This window comes from Nerophis lumbriciformis, linkage group LG02 (assembly GCF_033978685.3).
Source record: "Nerophis lumbriciformis linkage group LG02, RoL_Nlum_v2.1, whole genome shotgun sequence".
NCBI lineage: Eukaryota > Metazoa > Chordata > Actinopteri > Syngnathiformes > Syngnathidae > Nerophis > Nerophis lumbriciformis.
In genome coordinates, this window is record NC_084549.2 from 24,686,923 (window position 1) to 24,702,639 (window position 15,717).

Sequence of the window (15,717 nt, forward strand, 5' to 3'; positions counted from 1 at the left end):
GAGGCCAAAGCAGGTCATCTGGGACAGCTCAGCTAGAAATCTGCTGTCTGGAGGAGCAGATAAGCTCGGCCCGTCCATTACTAAACCAAATCACCACTGGGCAGCAGTCATAGGCTTTCCTCGGTGGCCCCATGAATGGGCTCTGTTGCAGCCCCGCGGCGGGCATTGTTTGACAGCCGCAGTGCCACAGCGGGGATCAATACATGATCGGACCGAGATTATGTTCACTTTTAATTGACCCGAGTATGAGACGGACTGAGAGCGATGCCCAGCCAAACTGATAAAAGATCAGGTCATTGGAAATAGACCATGTTTTTGCACACAGGCAGGCATTTTGGCAAAGTGACGTCCCAGTCTGCATTCTATCTGCTCGCCAGCCGCACTCCTTTGTGGCTTATCGTTTGGATTCCTCTTCAATACTGTTTCACATCTCCAGTGGTTGCAGGTATACGAATACAAAGGTTGTACTAGTCTAGTGTGCACTAACACTCAGTTTGGAAAAAGTGCTTTAAAAAATGACGACATGCTAATTAGAAAACAAGCAGGGCATAAAAGAATCTTCATGTCCAGGGCCGCCCCTCCCTAAACGCAGATCCTGCACTGTGGGTAGGACCCTGCGATCCCCTCGTTTTGCGTGAAAAAACGCATGCAAAATGTCAATTTATGAATGACAAAGCGCTTCCTATGAAATGTTCAAACATATTCCTAGCCGCTTCCTGCTCTGTCACTGATTAGAATATAAAGTTAAAGTACCACTGATAGTCACACACACACAAGGTGTGGTGAAATTACCCTCTGCATTTGACCAATCCCCTTGGGGAGGGGAGCAGTGAGCAGCAGCAACCTTATGCAACAATAGATGCTGAGTGTCAAGCAGGGAGGTAATGGGTCCCATTTGTATAATCTTTGGTATGACTCAGCCAGGGTTTGAACTCACGACCTACCAATCTCAGGGCGGACAATCTAACCACACGGCCACTGAGCAGGATTATGATATGAGGATAATGACATAATTCACCATGCAGTCACACTGGCTATGTTTTAACTTTGCTCAAATGTTTCCCCATGAATTTGTTTAAGCACAAAATATGCATCCAATTAAAATCGAGTTTGAATTGTTTCAAATAAATTAAAAAAGTGTGAAAAAAATGTAATCAGGAGGGCCTCAAAATAAAATTATTCTTAGGGACATAATTTAGCCTGTCTTTGTCAATCACAATTAATACTGAAGTGCTATGAAATTCACTGATACATTCTGTGATTGGGTTGTTTAAAATGATTGTATGGAGATTAATTATATTTGAAATAATTTGTTTTAGAGTCCATATTGTTGGCAGCATGAGGCATTATTAATTGCACATTTTATGTTATTAATAATGCTGTCAAATGATATATATTTTTAAATTACACATTTGAATTTAGATTAATTATGATTAACCACGGGTTATTATTCACTTGCATAATTTATAATACTTAAAAAAGAGTCCAATATTTTGACACAAATGCATTTTTTTGGTCAGAATGTGAATACAGGGTTGTTTTTTATGTGTTACATTAATGTACCTAATTTATACGTTTATTTGAAGTTCTTTCTGGATTTATTTCGAAGTGAAATTTGCTAGTGAGTACCCGAGTCGGCGTGTCCTCACTCATCTTTGCACTGACGTACGCATTTGCCTGATCACTGACCGTGTAACGACTTTAAGGTAACCAACCGCAGTTAAGGTAAAGGAGCATGTTCAAATTGTGATTAAACTGCGTAAATACTTGATTAATGCAATATTTTTTGTGATTAATCATATGAGATAAGTCATTCATTTTGACTGTCCTAGTTATTAAATGTCATACAAACAAGTTAACATTGTTATATCAGCACACTCCAAAGACTCTGATGCCGGCTGAAAAGGGGTCTAGTGAGGTGCGTTGACATCTTCGGTAATGATGCTAAAAGTCGTGCATGATCATAAATCAATGTTGCAAAAAGACATTAATAACATAGTTTTGGTATAATTTTCTAAGTTTTTCCGCAGTGCGTATTAAGGCATGATTGAGTTGTATTTAATTTCAGACATAGCCACATTATGCTCTGGGCCTGTTTTGCTGCCAATAGAACTGGTGCTTTACAGAGAGTAAATGGGACAATGAAAAAGGAGGATTACTCTTATTCTTCAGGACAACCAAAATCATCAGCCCGGAGGTTATGTTTTGGGCGCAGTTGGGTGTTCCAACAGGACAATGACCCCAAACACACGTCAAAAATGGTAAAGGAATGGCTACATCAGGGTAGAATTAAGGTTTTAGAATGGCCTTCCCAAAGTCCTGACTTAAATGTGTGAACAATGCTGAAGAAATAAGTCCATGTCAGAAAACCAACACATTTCGCTGAACTGCACCAATTTTGTCAGGAGGAGTGGTCAAAAATTCAACTAAAAGCTTGCCAGAAGCTTGTGGATGGCTACCAAAAGCGCCTTATTGCAGTGAAACTTGCCAAAGGACATGTAGCCAAATATTAACATTGCTGTATGTATACTTTTGACCCAGCAGATTTGGTCACATTTTCTGTAGACCCATAATAAATTCATAAAAGAACCAAACTTCATGAATGTTTTTTGTGACCAACAAGTATGTGCTCCAATCACTCTATCACAAAAAAATAAGAGTTGTAGAAATGATTGGAAACTCTAATACAGCATGACATTATGTTCTTTACAAGTGTATGTAATCTGTTGACCACGACTGTAGCTCTGTGTATGAAAAAGAACTGCCATCCATTTCGTTCAACGTGCTGTATTCTAAGAACCTGACAGCCAAATTCCTTCAACCCAATCGACAGGTCTTGAACCCTTTTCGGTTTTCTCGCCGGCCATTCCGCACCAAATCACTGTAAGCTACCCGATCTTTAATCTGCAGAGAGTGAATTAATGTAGTTGATGGGACAAACGTTGTCAATCTGCAAGAAGAATGAAGAGGACTGAATTCAATCTTTGCAGACAATTGCAGGGGGAAAAGCACTCAACTGTTGATTTCTAAAGAGGTTATTGGCCCTGACAAAAGACCGATGCAGAGTTTGCCCTCATGTATGCCAAAGTGCTCCTCCAAAAGGTTTCTTTTGGATATTGCTACACTTATTTGGATTATAGACCAAATCCTATTGAAACATTCCAACTTGAAGCAATCATTTGTCCTCTGTGCCTTGTAGCTTTTGTCAAAGCCATTTTATTGAAGCACTTGAACATGTAACATGTATCTTCATTGTTTTTCTCTGGTATATTGTACAATATGTTACCTAGTAGTGTTTTATTTCCTGTCCACTAGGCTATTCATTACTGGGTTGGTATTTGCAATGTGTTAAATTGATCTTTCTTTTAAAACCAACAGCCTACCATAAATTCAAGTGATGTTTATTGTTGAAAATGTATGTACATAACCAGCAGGAAAATATTGTTAAAAATGTGCAGAAATAAAGGATAAATGGTTTGGAGAGATATGGGTAAAGACTTTGAAAATTGTAATTTGCTTTGGTTTATAATGTAACTGTTAATTTAAAGGATGCAGAAATTCAATTTTAATTAATGTAATTCTAATTTGCTGGCTAGAATTAAAAAATAAAATGAGTTTGTATAAATAATGGTTCTTTAAATCTTGTTTTTGTTAAATATATTAAACATTTTTTTTAACATAAACCCAATGTGCAGTTGTTTAGCTCTATGAACATTTAACCTTTGACCTTACAGATTGTAACCACTGAAATGTCTCTTTAAACTTTAAAGGCAACAATGATAACGAACGCCTGGCGATTGCTAGACAGCGAATCCCATTCCGACTTGGTCGAGTAGTTGACGAATGGCTACTCGACAAAGGTAAAATCACTGATTAAAATTCTAAATAGAATAATTACAGCATAATCAAGTTGTAGCAGTATTTTGTAAACACTAAACATAACTTAAACGTGACTAAAATAAATGATTTGAGTAGTTAATATAATGTCACTGTTATTTTGTAGTCAGCTGTTTTAATACGTGTGTCAACTTATGGTTAAAGGGACTATAAATATGCCTTTAAATTTATAACCCAATTTGCTAAAAATGTCTATAAATTGCTGTAAACTTCTAAAAGGTAACATAAATGTATTGTGTAGAGTGTGCTGAATTGTTAATGTCATTTGAAGCACATTTAAAAGACATGCAGGAAATTTGTGGACAGATTAGTTCCACTTGATTTCATTCTGATTAAACTGAAGTGATAAATCATAAATAGAGTGCAACATGAATTGGCGTCAGAATTTTTGAGTCCCTTTAACATATTGTGTTAAGATGTGTAGGGCTTTAAGTCAATGACTGTAATATTAAAACAAACTAAGTGCATGCTTTGATTTTACGATGTAATAACCAGTTCATATTTTTCACATAAAATGTGAAATGAACTCCCCCTTTATTTTTGATTTCATTTGTTTTGCTCTCATCAGCTGTCATGTCACGTTCGTTTGTTTTTTATTATCACCATTGTTTAGTTCTTCCTCATGCAAAATATTTTGTTTGATTTTGCTGAAAGGCTAAAACAATTCAGTTATGGGTCCTGCCTGCCTCATCCTCATCTAAACATATTCCCTGTGCTTGCTGTTTGTAAATCCCACAAGCAAAAAAAAAAAAAAAACAGATTACAGAAACAAATAAGAATGCATTATTTGTTTCTATATATACACTATATTGCCAAAAGTATTTGGCCACCTGCCTTTACTCACATATGAACTTGAAGTGCCATCCCATGGAATTGTCCAAAATGTTTTGGTATCCTGGAGCATTCAAAGTTCCTTTTACTGGAACTAAGGGGCCAAGCCCAACCGCTGAAAGACCAACCCCACACCATAATTCCTCCTCCACCAAATTTCACACTAGGCACAATGCTGTCCGAAATGTAGCATTCTCCTGGCAACCTCCAAACCAGACTGGTCCATCAGATTGCCAGATGGAAAAGCGTGATTTATCACTCCAGAGAAGGCGTCTCCACTGCTCTAGAGTCCAGTGGCGACGTGCTTTACACCACTGCATCCCACGCTTTGCATTGGACTTGGTGATGTATGGCTTAGATGCAGCTGCTCAGCCATGGAAACCCATTCCATGAAGCTCTCTGCGTACTGTACGTGGGCTAATTGGAAGGTCACATGAAGTTTGGAGCTCTGTAGCAACTGACTGTGCAGAAAGTCTTTGTACTATGCGCTTCAGCATCCACTGACCCCTCTGTCAGTTTACGTGGCCTACCACTAGGTGGCTGAGTTGCTGTTGTTCCCAAACTCTTCACTTTTCTTATAATAAAGTTGACATTGGAATATATAGGAGTGAGGAAATTTCACGACTGGATTTGTTGCACAAGTGGCATCTTATGACAGTTACACGCTGGAAATCACTGAGAGAGGCCCATTCTTTCACACATGTTTGTAGAAAGTCTCCATTCCTAAGTGCTTGATTTTATACACCGGGCCAAGTGATTAGGACACCTGATTCTCATCATTTGGATGGGTGGCCAAATACCTTTGGCAATATAGTGTATATATATATATATATATGTATATATATATATATATATATATATATATATATATATATATATATATATATATATATATATATATATATATATATATATATATATGTATATCTTCCCATATTTTGCACAAAGGAAGCCATGCCCTTAAACTGTCTTGTTTTATATTTAATTTCTAATGTTGAAGTTGTACTTCCATACCATTCCTGCTATTGCAGGATCACATTTTCTGATTATTTTTATTGAGTTATGAGTCCCCCCTTGAAGCAATTTTGTGTTGACATAAATATTGTGTTTTCTATTTAATTTTGTAAATATTATTTTTCATTTAGACAGGCATGTTGTCATTGTAACTGCAATAAATTGCAAGGGTTTGCTTCCACAACCCGTAATTTATTGGTCTCATTAGCCACTGGGCAAATAATTTGTCTTTGTGTTCTTTTTTATTATTTCTGTTCAGTTAAAATGTCCTCAATCCAACAGATTTGTATATGTAACATTGTTTTCCTGCAGGGCGCCAGCTTACTATCTTCAACAGCCAAACTACTATACAGATTGGTGGCCGGGAACGAGACCGGACTAAATCCTTTCAGGGCCAGCTCTCTGGTCTCTACTATAACGGCCTGAAGGTGTTCAACATGGCTGCAGAGGGGGACCCCAACATTAAAACACAAGGCAGTGTGCGGCTTGTTGGGGAGTCGCCTTCCTCTATCACACCACAGTCGAGTACCACAGCCAATCGTTCTGAGACATCCACGTCCATAATGGAGATAACCACCACCACGGCGTCGAGTCGGCGAGTCAAACAGACGACACCACGAGAGGCTCAGCAGGTAGGCTCCAAACTTTTCCTTAATTCAGACAATAAATGCTGTCAGTGTGCAAACAAATAGAGATCTTAGAATGAATATTTTAGAATGCTGTATTTACGCAAACAGTAACAGGTAATATATGGGTTAGTGTTGTCCCAATAATAAAGGGGACCACAAAACATTGCATTATTGGCTTTATTTTAACAAAAAATATTACGGTACATTAAACATATGTTTTATTGCAAGTTTGTCCATAAATAAAATAATGAACATACAAGACAACTTGTCTTTTAAAGTAGTAAGTAAGCAAACAAAGGCTCCTAATTTAGCAGCTGACGTATGCAGTAACATATTGTGTCATTTTCCATTCTATTATTTTGTCAAAGTTATTAAGGACAAGTGGTAGAAAATGAATTATTAATCTACTTGTTCATTTACTGTTAATATCTGCTTATTTTCTCTTTTAACATGTTATATCTACACTTCTGTTAAAATGTAATAATCACTTATTCTTCTGTTGTTTGGAGGCAATACAATAGTTTTGGATTATACCACAAATTTGGGTATCAATCCGATACCAAGTCGTTACAAGATCCTACATTGGTCATATTCAAAGTCCTCATGTGTCCAGGGACATATTTCCTGAGTTTATAAACATAATATAAATTTTAAAAAAACCAAAAGAAGATGGTGTGATGCTAAAAAATATCGACGTAATCATGGCAGTGCAGGCTCCTCATTTTAACAATGCATTTTTTTTAAATCAAGAAAGTATTTAGTATAATATTTACAGGCTAAATCAAGTCCCCCTTCCCTAATAAACGCCTTTACTCTAATAGATCTCTGCCGTTAAAAAAAAGAATTGCCTCTTACAATTACTTGAGGAAATAAAAGTAAATGCTGTGTTTTTTGTTTTACCTTGAGTTGTTAGAGGTAGGAGGTTGTAATTCAATTGTTTTACTAGGGACCTAAAATATGTCTTAATACGCCAAAGTGGAGTTCCTGGTATGAAATGTATATGTGTGTGTATATATATATATATATATATATATATATATATATATATATATATATATATATATATATATATATATATATATGTTTAACATGGGGAGACTGGTGCACAGCCAGTCACCACACGATCCTTGACAGATCCGGGTCAGGATCCAGTGGCATGGAGTCCAAGACGACTGGGGACCCTTTTCTGCTGCAGCCTTCATCCGCCATCCCATCCGTTGTGACGCTCCATAGGGTTAGCAATCATCCTCCGCCTGTTCCACCGTTGAGGTCTTGGGTTGTTATTTCCCCATAGCTGGGCGCCCACATGGATGTGGGGGTGCCTTCTTCCGCCATCGTAGCCGTTGTGGTAGTTCTTACATCTACCGTCTTCCCCGTGTTCCGCCGTTGAGGTCTTCACCGTATCCCTGGCTAGGGGGCAGTCAGTTACTAGGCCTTTGCCAAGGGCCACCTGGGGTAACAGTATTAAAGGGGTTAACCTCCTAGTGCCCCAAGACCCCATAGAGGAGCCTCCACTGCCGGATGCACTTTAACGTCATGCCCATTGGTGATTATATCAGATTTTCCATCCTTAAATGTAATTGAGTGTGACATTTGTTCACTTGAGTGAGTTGCAATGTTATTATGAGTAAATGTAGATGATGATGCCATCGGCAAAGCAGTACACACAAAAATGATGTCATTGTGAACTTATTTAAACAGTTAACAAGGTAGAACATATACACATCTACATGCCGTGTAAAGGTTTTAGAGACTGTCCCCACAATCATTTGAATCATGATTTGATACATCTGATACTGAGTAGTAATGTAAAGATTCAGATCTTCTTAGAGTGATCTAGATATTCGGATAAAATTCATTTTCTATACAGCTTGACATCTTTAGGGTCTTGGGTAAACTGAGCCTATCACAGCTGACTTTGAGCAAAAGGGGTCCACCATGGACTGGGTTGCCAGCCAATCACAAGACACATATACTGTTTAATTTGTAGTATGATATATTTTACACCATGCAGATGAAGTCGAAAATACAATAATATATACATTTATCAAACTGTTTTAAAACAGGCTTAAAGAGGAACTGCACTTTTAATAAAATGTTGCCTATCATTCACAATCATTATGAGAGAAATTATGATGGATGTTTGTTTTTTTTTGCATTCTAAATATTTAAAAAATGCGATCAAAAGTCCGCTTACAAAGGAGCCTACGGGAGCCGCACGATTCCGCCTACAAAGCCCTAAAAAAAAAACATCCAAACGCCTCCATTGAGGTTTTATTGTATATACTGTACATGATTTAAGTACAGTATATACTGTATGTAATGTAGTATTAGGCACATTCATAATAACATTTTTGATATTTACGTGTTTTGATAATTTTAAGCATACGCAAAGCATTAATTTAAAAAACGCATCATGTTTGTTTTTGTTTTTCTTCATTACTGATTATTACTCACTGCAGACTTAATGAGAGCTAACTAACATAATAAAACATCACTTACCAACTTGTCGGAATACCTACTCAGACGTCTTCTGTCCAGGTGAGATGCATGATTTGTGATCTACAATAAACTTACAGGGAGCAGGGAAGCGAGAAAGCAGCAGACTACTCAGGGGCACACAGTAGTGATCACGGCGCCGCTATAAATTGTTTGTCTGCGGTAGCGCTTATAATAACACTGTCACTATTGCTTGGTGAATATTCAAATCACGAAACGTAAATGGAGTATTGTTGGTGGTTTTTGAATGGTTACTTATTGGATTTTATGGGCGAAATAGAGGAGTTCCCATTGGCTCCGGTGTAAGCAGACTTTTATTTACGTTTATTTAATATTTAGAATGCATTAAAAAATTTTTTTTGTGAACAATAGGCACAATTCCAAACAAAGTGTGGTTCCCCTTTAAGTTGATTAAATATGTATTCTTACAATGAACAAAGGTGGATATATTAGTGCAGAAATGTCTTTGTTCAGATTCTATCTGACAACCTTTCCATGGAGAGCGTGTGCAGTGTGACATCTCAGTCTCAGGACATCGCATTGTGTCTGGCTTCTGTTAAAAAACAGATGGTGCATTGACAGTGTGACATAGTACTTATACTCTACCCTTGAATGCTTCTCATTTTGACACTGTCTTGCTGCTGTATTTCCCCTCTGATGGCAATTTTAACATGGTCAAAACCTATACATTGAAAGTCTCTGCAATGACTGTCTGCAATGAATCAAAACCTGTCGAAGAAAAACGGGGGGAAAAAATGGGAGTAAGAGAGCAAGGACTGGTATGTAGTGGAGCATTCAGAGCCTCTGACAGTGATTGATCCCCATCCCTGACATGACGCGTGAAGTCCTGGCTTCTACGCAAGCCTCACGGTTAGACGAGATCTAACAAACTGCACTCACTGAACCTTCATTCAGCGCAGTATTTTGGTTCTCTAACCTCACTATCTAATGTAGCATCACCTGGTGTGCAGCATTTAGCTCACATCCATTTTGTAATCGTCCATGTACCAGCTCCAGTTTCTACCTTTAGGCATCAATGTGATTGTCTTGGTCCTGGCTGGGATTATAGTTTTACAAGCTAAGGCTATCTTAGATGTAACACTAATCCTGCATTCGCCAGTATTCAGTCCTTGGCTTTATCTTAAGTTGAAATCACTGCCAAAGGCAACTAAATGCATGCAGTGCAGGTTCTTGAACTGAAGCACAATATGATAAAATACTTCCTGATGATCCAGTCCAGTTTTTAAATTATTAAACATAATGACCCTGGCTATGTTATTACCACTTAACGATAAAGAATAAATTGCATGTTTTTTTAAGGATTTAGTTTACATCATAGTCTTCTGATCGCAGTGCTTTGGGCGATCTCATAACTTTTTGTTACAGTGGGATTGATATTGGTACTAAAAGGGCTCAGCAGCTATACGATGAAGAACTGGAGGTTTATGTGCAAGAAGCTCACAAAAATAGTTCTCCGTAACCCTTTGATGACTTACTTTGAGGTGGTTCAAGCAGACCGCTTGGCAGACAAATGCGGTAAGCAGGAGCCAGAAGGTATGCATTCTGATTTTAAATTATGTGCAAGGAATCACACTACAGGACAGAAGGGGCACAACGTACAACAAAGTCAGTGTAGGAAAAAAGACATTGTTTGTAATGTTTTTCAGGTGGGAGAAGGGAACAGTTGTATTTGTTTCACACATGCTTAATAGGTTACGTAGAGGAACATCACAAGTTTACTTTTGCATAAGTCAACCTGTCAGAAAAGCAGTAGGAAGAAGCAGAGTTTATTTAATCCTAACCAATGCCGATGTGATAGCAATATCAATATTTATGGCTGTAAAATCAAAGTTGTATCCCACTAAAGCAAGCACCCTACAGTATGTACTGTAGTTGTTTTCTCTGTCAAAGTCAAGTAGTCAGTAGTTTTAGTACGGTTTCACTGCAATTCTGTCACGTTGCTTAGTTACTGTTTTTTCAGGACTGGTTTGATTGGCATTGGGCTTGGATGATTTTCTCCAACAGAGGATAAATAACATTTGCATGTGGTCGTTTCACAACATTATTAGTTCAATCAATCAATCAAAGTTTATTCATATAGCCCTTAATCACGAGTCTCTCAAAGGGCAGCACAAGCAGCAACGACATCTCCGTCCCCACATCAGGGCAAGAAAAATCCCAACCCAATGGGATCATTGATAACGTTAACGTCCATGATAATGTTGCTTGGATGGCAACACATGTTCCTCCAAAACGTGTATGTACCTTTCAGCATTAATGGTGCCTTCACAGATGTGTAAGTTACCCATGCCTTGGGCACTAATACAACCCCATACCATCACAGATGCTGGCTTTTGAACTTCGCGCCTAGAACAATCCGGATGGTTCTTTTCCTCTTTGTTCGCAGTTTCCAAAAACAATTTGAAATGTGGACTCGTTAGACCACAGAACACTTTTCCACTTTGCATCAGTCCATCTTAGAGCTTATGAGCTCGGGCGCAGCAAAGTCGACGGCTTTTCTGGGTGTTGTTGATAAATGGCTTTCGCTTGGCATAGTAGAGTTTTAACTTGCACTTACAGATGTAGCGACCAACTGTAGTGACTGACGGTAGTTTTCTGAAGTGTTCCTGAGCCCATGTGGGGATATCCTTTACACACTGATGTCGGTTTTTGATGCAGTACCGCCAGAGGGATCTGGTTCATCCAGATTCTTTGAAACCTTTTGATGATATTACAGACCTGAGATGGTGAAATCCCTAAATTCCTTGCAATAGCTGGTTGAGAAATGTTGTTCTTAAACAGTTCGACAATTTGCTCACGCATTTGTTCACAAAGTGGTGACCCTCGCCCCATCCTTGTTTGTGAATGACTGGAAACTGCTTTTATACCCAATCATGGCACCCACCTGTTCCCAATTAGCCTGTTCACCTGTGGGATTTTCCAAAATTCCGATTACCTGGCCGGCTGGCATTAACCAACTGGGCTACCGCGGCCGGTCACCTTGTTTGAATTCCGTGGAGTCTAACGGCGTGCTGCTATGAGACGGCAACAGGTGTGGACACTTGCCCAACATGCTGCTCTGCTTATCTCCTTGGAGTCATACTAGCAGGACTCACAGCTATCCATCATGCTAAACAGAGTCTGGAGACAATTTACACTCGACTGCCAACTGTTCTCTCCAATGTTCTCCTGAGACGTGGAATGCATGCATCTGAATTCACCCGCATATGTGCAATGCATATGAATCCAGGGAATGCAGAAAAGTAATTGGACATTGAAGTAGTCTTTCACGTGAGTACAATCATTATACTAAATAACGCTGTATTTTTTTTTTGTTTCACACGGCACACATTAAAATGTAAGATTAGGTCAAGCCGGAGTGTCCAAATGTTGATGCGCAGGCCACCCGCAGATTGTGGCTGGGTTTTTTTACGCCCAGCCCTCATAAAAACTAAAGGCATCATGTACAAAACCCAAAAACCAGTGAAGTTGGGAGGTTGTGTAAATCGTAAATAAAAACAGAATACAATGATTAGCAAATCATTTTTAACCTTTATTCTATTGAATGCACTGCAAAGACAAGATATTTAATGTTTGAACTAAGAAACATATTTTTTTTTTGCAAATAATCATTAACTTAGAATGGAATGGCAGCAACACATTGCAAAAAAGTTGGCACAGGTGCATTTTTACCACTGTGTTACATGGCCTTTCCTTTTGACAACACTCAGTAAATGTTTGGGAACTGTCGAGACCAATTTTTGAAGCTTTTCAGGCGAAATTATTTCCCATTCTTGCTTGATGTACAGCTTAAGTTGCCGCTTACGTGCAGTGATTTCTCCAGATTCTCTGAACCTTTTGATGATATTACAGACCGTAGATGGTGAAATCCCTAAATTCCTTGCAATAACTCGTTGAAAAATGTTGTTCTTAAACAATTTGCTCGCGCATTTGTTCACAAAGTGGTGACCCTCGCCCCATGCTCGTTTGTGAATGACTGAGCATTTAATGGAAGCTGCTTTTATACCCAATCATGGCACCCACCTGTTCCCAATTAGCCTGTTCACCTGTGGGATGTTCCAAATAAGTGTTTGATGTGCATTCCTCAACTTTCTCAGTCTTAGTGGCAGGCCTCTAATTCCAAATGAGCTAATATTTGCAAAAAATAACAACGTTTACCAGTTCGAACATTAAGTATCTTGTCGTTGCAGTCTTTTCAATTGAATATAGGTTGAAAAGGCTTTGCAAATCATTATATTCTGTTTTTATTTATGATTTACACAACGTGCCAACTTCACTGGTTTTGGGTTTTGTAATAAGAATAAGCCTAAATGGTAGTACTAATCATGAACAAAAATGATGTGTCTTTAAATATGTGGATAATGTTTATTTAGAGTTTTTAGTTCACTATTTCATAAAAATGTGCATGATGAGGTCAAGTTCACATGCCACCCCCCACCTCCAGGACCTCATCATCGCAAGTAGATTGCCCACCTGTGGAAAATACTATGTTTTACAAAAAATAATTAATAATTGTGATTTCAATATTGATAAACAATAATCGTAATCATTATATCCTGACCATAATTCAGACAGTATAAAACAGAAATTGATATGTAGTGTAATTGAGTACTCATGTTTAACTATATTTATATCAATTCCAGTATTTGGCTTGCACATGATGACGTCCTTCCTTGTCGAGTCTCGTATTTACAAACCAAACCAACGTTTTTAATGAATTCATGGGAGTGCATCGTAACCACGACATGGTGTAACAAGATATGCCATGCGGGTACACACATATGTATTAGTGTATTACAGAACTTAAGTGTTTTTGGCCCAAAATGATTCTATATGTTGTGGTCAGTGGTCTTGTATTGAGATACTTGAGGCCCAATCATGCTCTTTGCCCACTCAGTGCCGACAGATGGCAGAGGAGCCAACGTTGCAGACCTGCAAAGGCCCCTGGCCTGCAGCATTCGCTCCCAATGACACACCGTATCCATCATCTTAGCGTCACCAGGGGCCATTATGGAAACTACCCTTCATCATTATTCTGTATGCCTCGTGAGTGCAGTGTGCATCACTGATCCAGTCCACGGTGACAGGGCTGAACACACACGTCAGGACATGTTGACATGCATTTTCATTATTTGATATACAGTGTACACAGCATATGCTTTGTTTGGATCGTTACCTATTTCAAACGCCTGGATGCACAAAATGAGCATGTTACGCTTGCTTTGCTCAAGTATTTTTTTGCTTTTTCCCTGTCATTATTCAAAGAAACAAAAAGCTTCATCTTTGTGTAGGCTTAGCATATCAGAGGCACACAGATTGTCTCACTTGCACTATTTGACTGGCAAGAAAGAGACCCAAGTCTCTGCCTCATAACAGACAGATATTAGATACACTAACAGCTAGGGGTGCACACAAAATCAGTTCACACCCGAATCACGATCTTATTTGTTTGTGATAGAGTGATTGGAGCACATACTTGTTGGTCACAAAAAACATTCATGAAGTTTGGTTATTTAATGAATTTATTATGGGTCTACTGAAAATGTGACCAAATCTGCTGGGTCAAAAGTATACATACAGCAATGTCCCTTGGCAAATTTCACTGCAATAAGGCACTTTTGGTAGCCATTCACAAGCTTCTGGCAAGCTTCTGGTTGAATTTTTGACCACTCCTCTTGACAAAATTGGTGCAGTTCAGATAAATGTGTTGGTTTTCTGACATGGACTTGTTTCTTCAGCATTGTCCACACGTTTAAGTCAGGACTTAGGGAAGGCCATTCGAAAACCTTAATTCTAGCCTGATTTAGCCATTCCTTTACCGCTTTACTTAAGTTAATTTATATGTGCATGTCACATGACACATTATCTGTATGTAATATTGACTGCATTTCTGATAGTTGTTAGTGTGCCATGTTGTTCCAGACCACAGCAAAATTTAGCCAGCTTGCAAAGATTGTAATCAATCCATTAGAACAGTGGTTCTTAACCTTGTTGGAGGTACCGAACCCAACCAGTTTCATATGCGCATTCACCGAACCCTTCTTTAGTGAAATATATATATATATATATTTTTTCAAATACAGGAAAAAGTCATGTTTTTTTACTGGTGCACAAAATTAACCGTGCATGAACATCACCAACACAGTGCATGAACTCACAACAAATGACACACCTTACATACATTACCATAAATTGATTGACATGGACCCCGACTTAAACAAGTTGAAAAACGTATTCGGGTGTTACCATTTAGTTGTCAATTGTACGGAATATGTACTGTACTGTGTGAAATGTACCGTTTCATATAATGTATTCTCTTCCTCTGCAATCTGCTAGTAAAAGTTTCAATCGATCAATCAAACAACCAGATGGAAAATTAAAGGGAACATTGTTTGGGGCTCATCCATAATACACCGATAGGGAGAAGTTTTTATTTACACGATAAGTCGGATGTGTCTTTACCTCCGTGGCAGAGACTCCGCCGAACCCCTGTACTGTAAAAAAAAAAAAGAAAGTTGAGAAAACGCAAATTTTCAAGGCAACGTGATGCAACAAGATTTTTGCGTTTTCTCAACTTTTGACTACTGCTGGCCAGACACTGTTTTGGTACACTGTAAAAAATTATTATAGTTTTCAAGTTAGTCAGACTCAGAAATAAGGTTTCACTATGTTTAACTACCAAAACAGTGTCTGGCCAGCAGTAGTCAAAAGTTGAGAAAACGCATAAATCGTGTTGCGTCATGTTGCCTTGAAAATTAGCGTTTTCTCAACTTTTTTTTTTTACATTGTGAGGCCGACTCACCGAACCTCTAGGGTTCGATCGAAC

The 15,717-nt window shown here is 38.4% G+C and overlaps 1 protein-coding gene across 23 annotated transcripts in view; it reads left to right on the plus strand.

Moving 5' to 3' along the window:
• LOC133605783 (neurexin-1a-like) overlaps window positions 1–15,717 on the plus strand; it is a 670,433-nt gene that overhangs the window by 580,711 nt on the left and 74,005 nt on the right. For 17 of the 23 annotated variants that reach the window (XM_061959083.1, XM_061959095.1, XM_061959112.1 and 14 more), the window contains 2 exons: window positions 3,771–3,860; window positions 6,055–6,374. In XM_061959083.1, the coding sequence (XP_061815067.1) occupies window positions 3,771–3,860; window positions 6,055–6,374 (410 nt within the window). The remainder of the gene's footprint in view (window positions 1–3,770; window positions 3,861–6,054; window positions 6,375–15,717) is intronic. The other 6 variants (XM_061959164.1, XM_061959236.1, XM_061959173.1 and 3 more) reach the window with 1 other exon arrangement.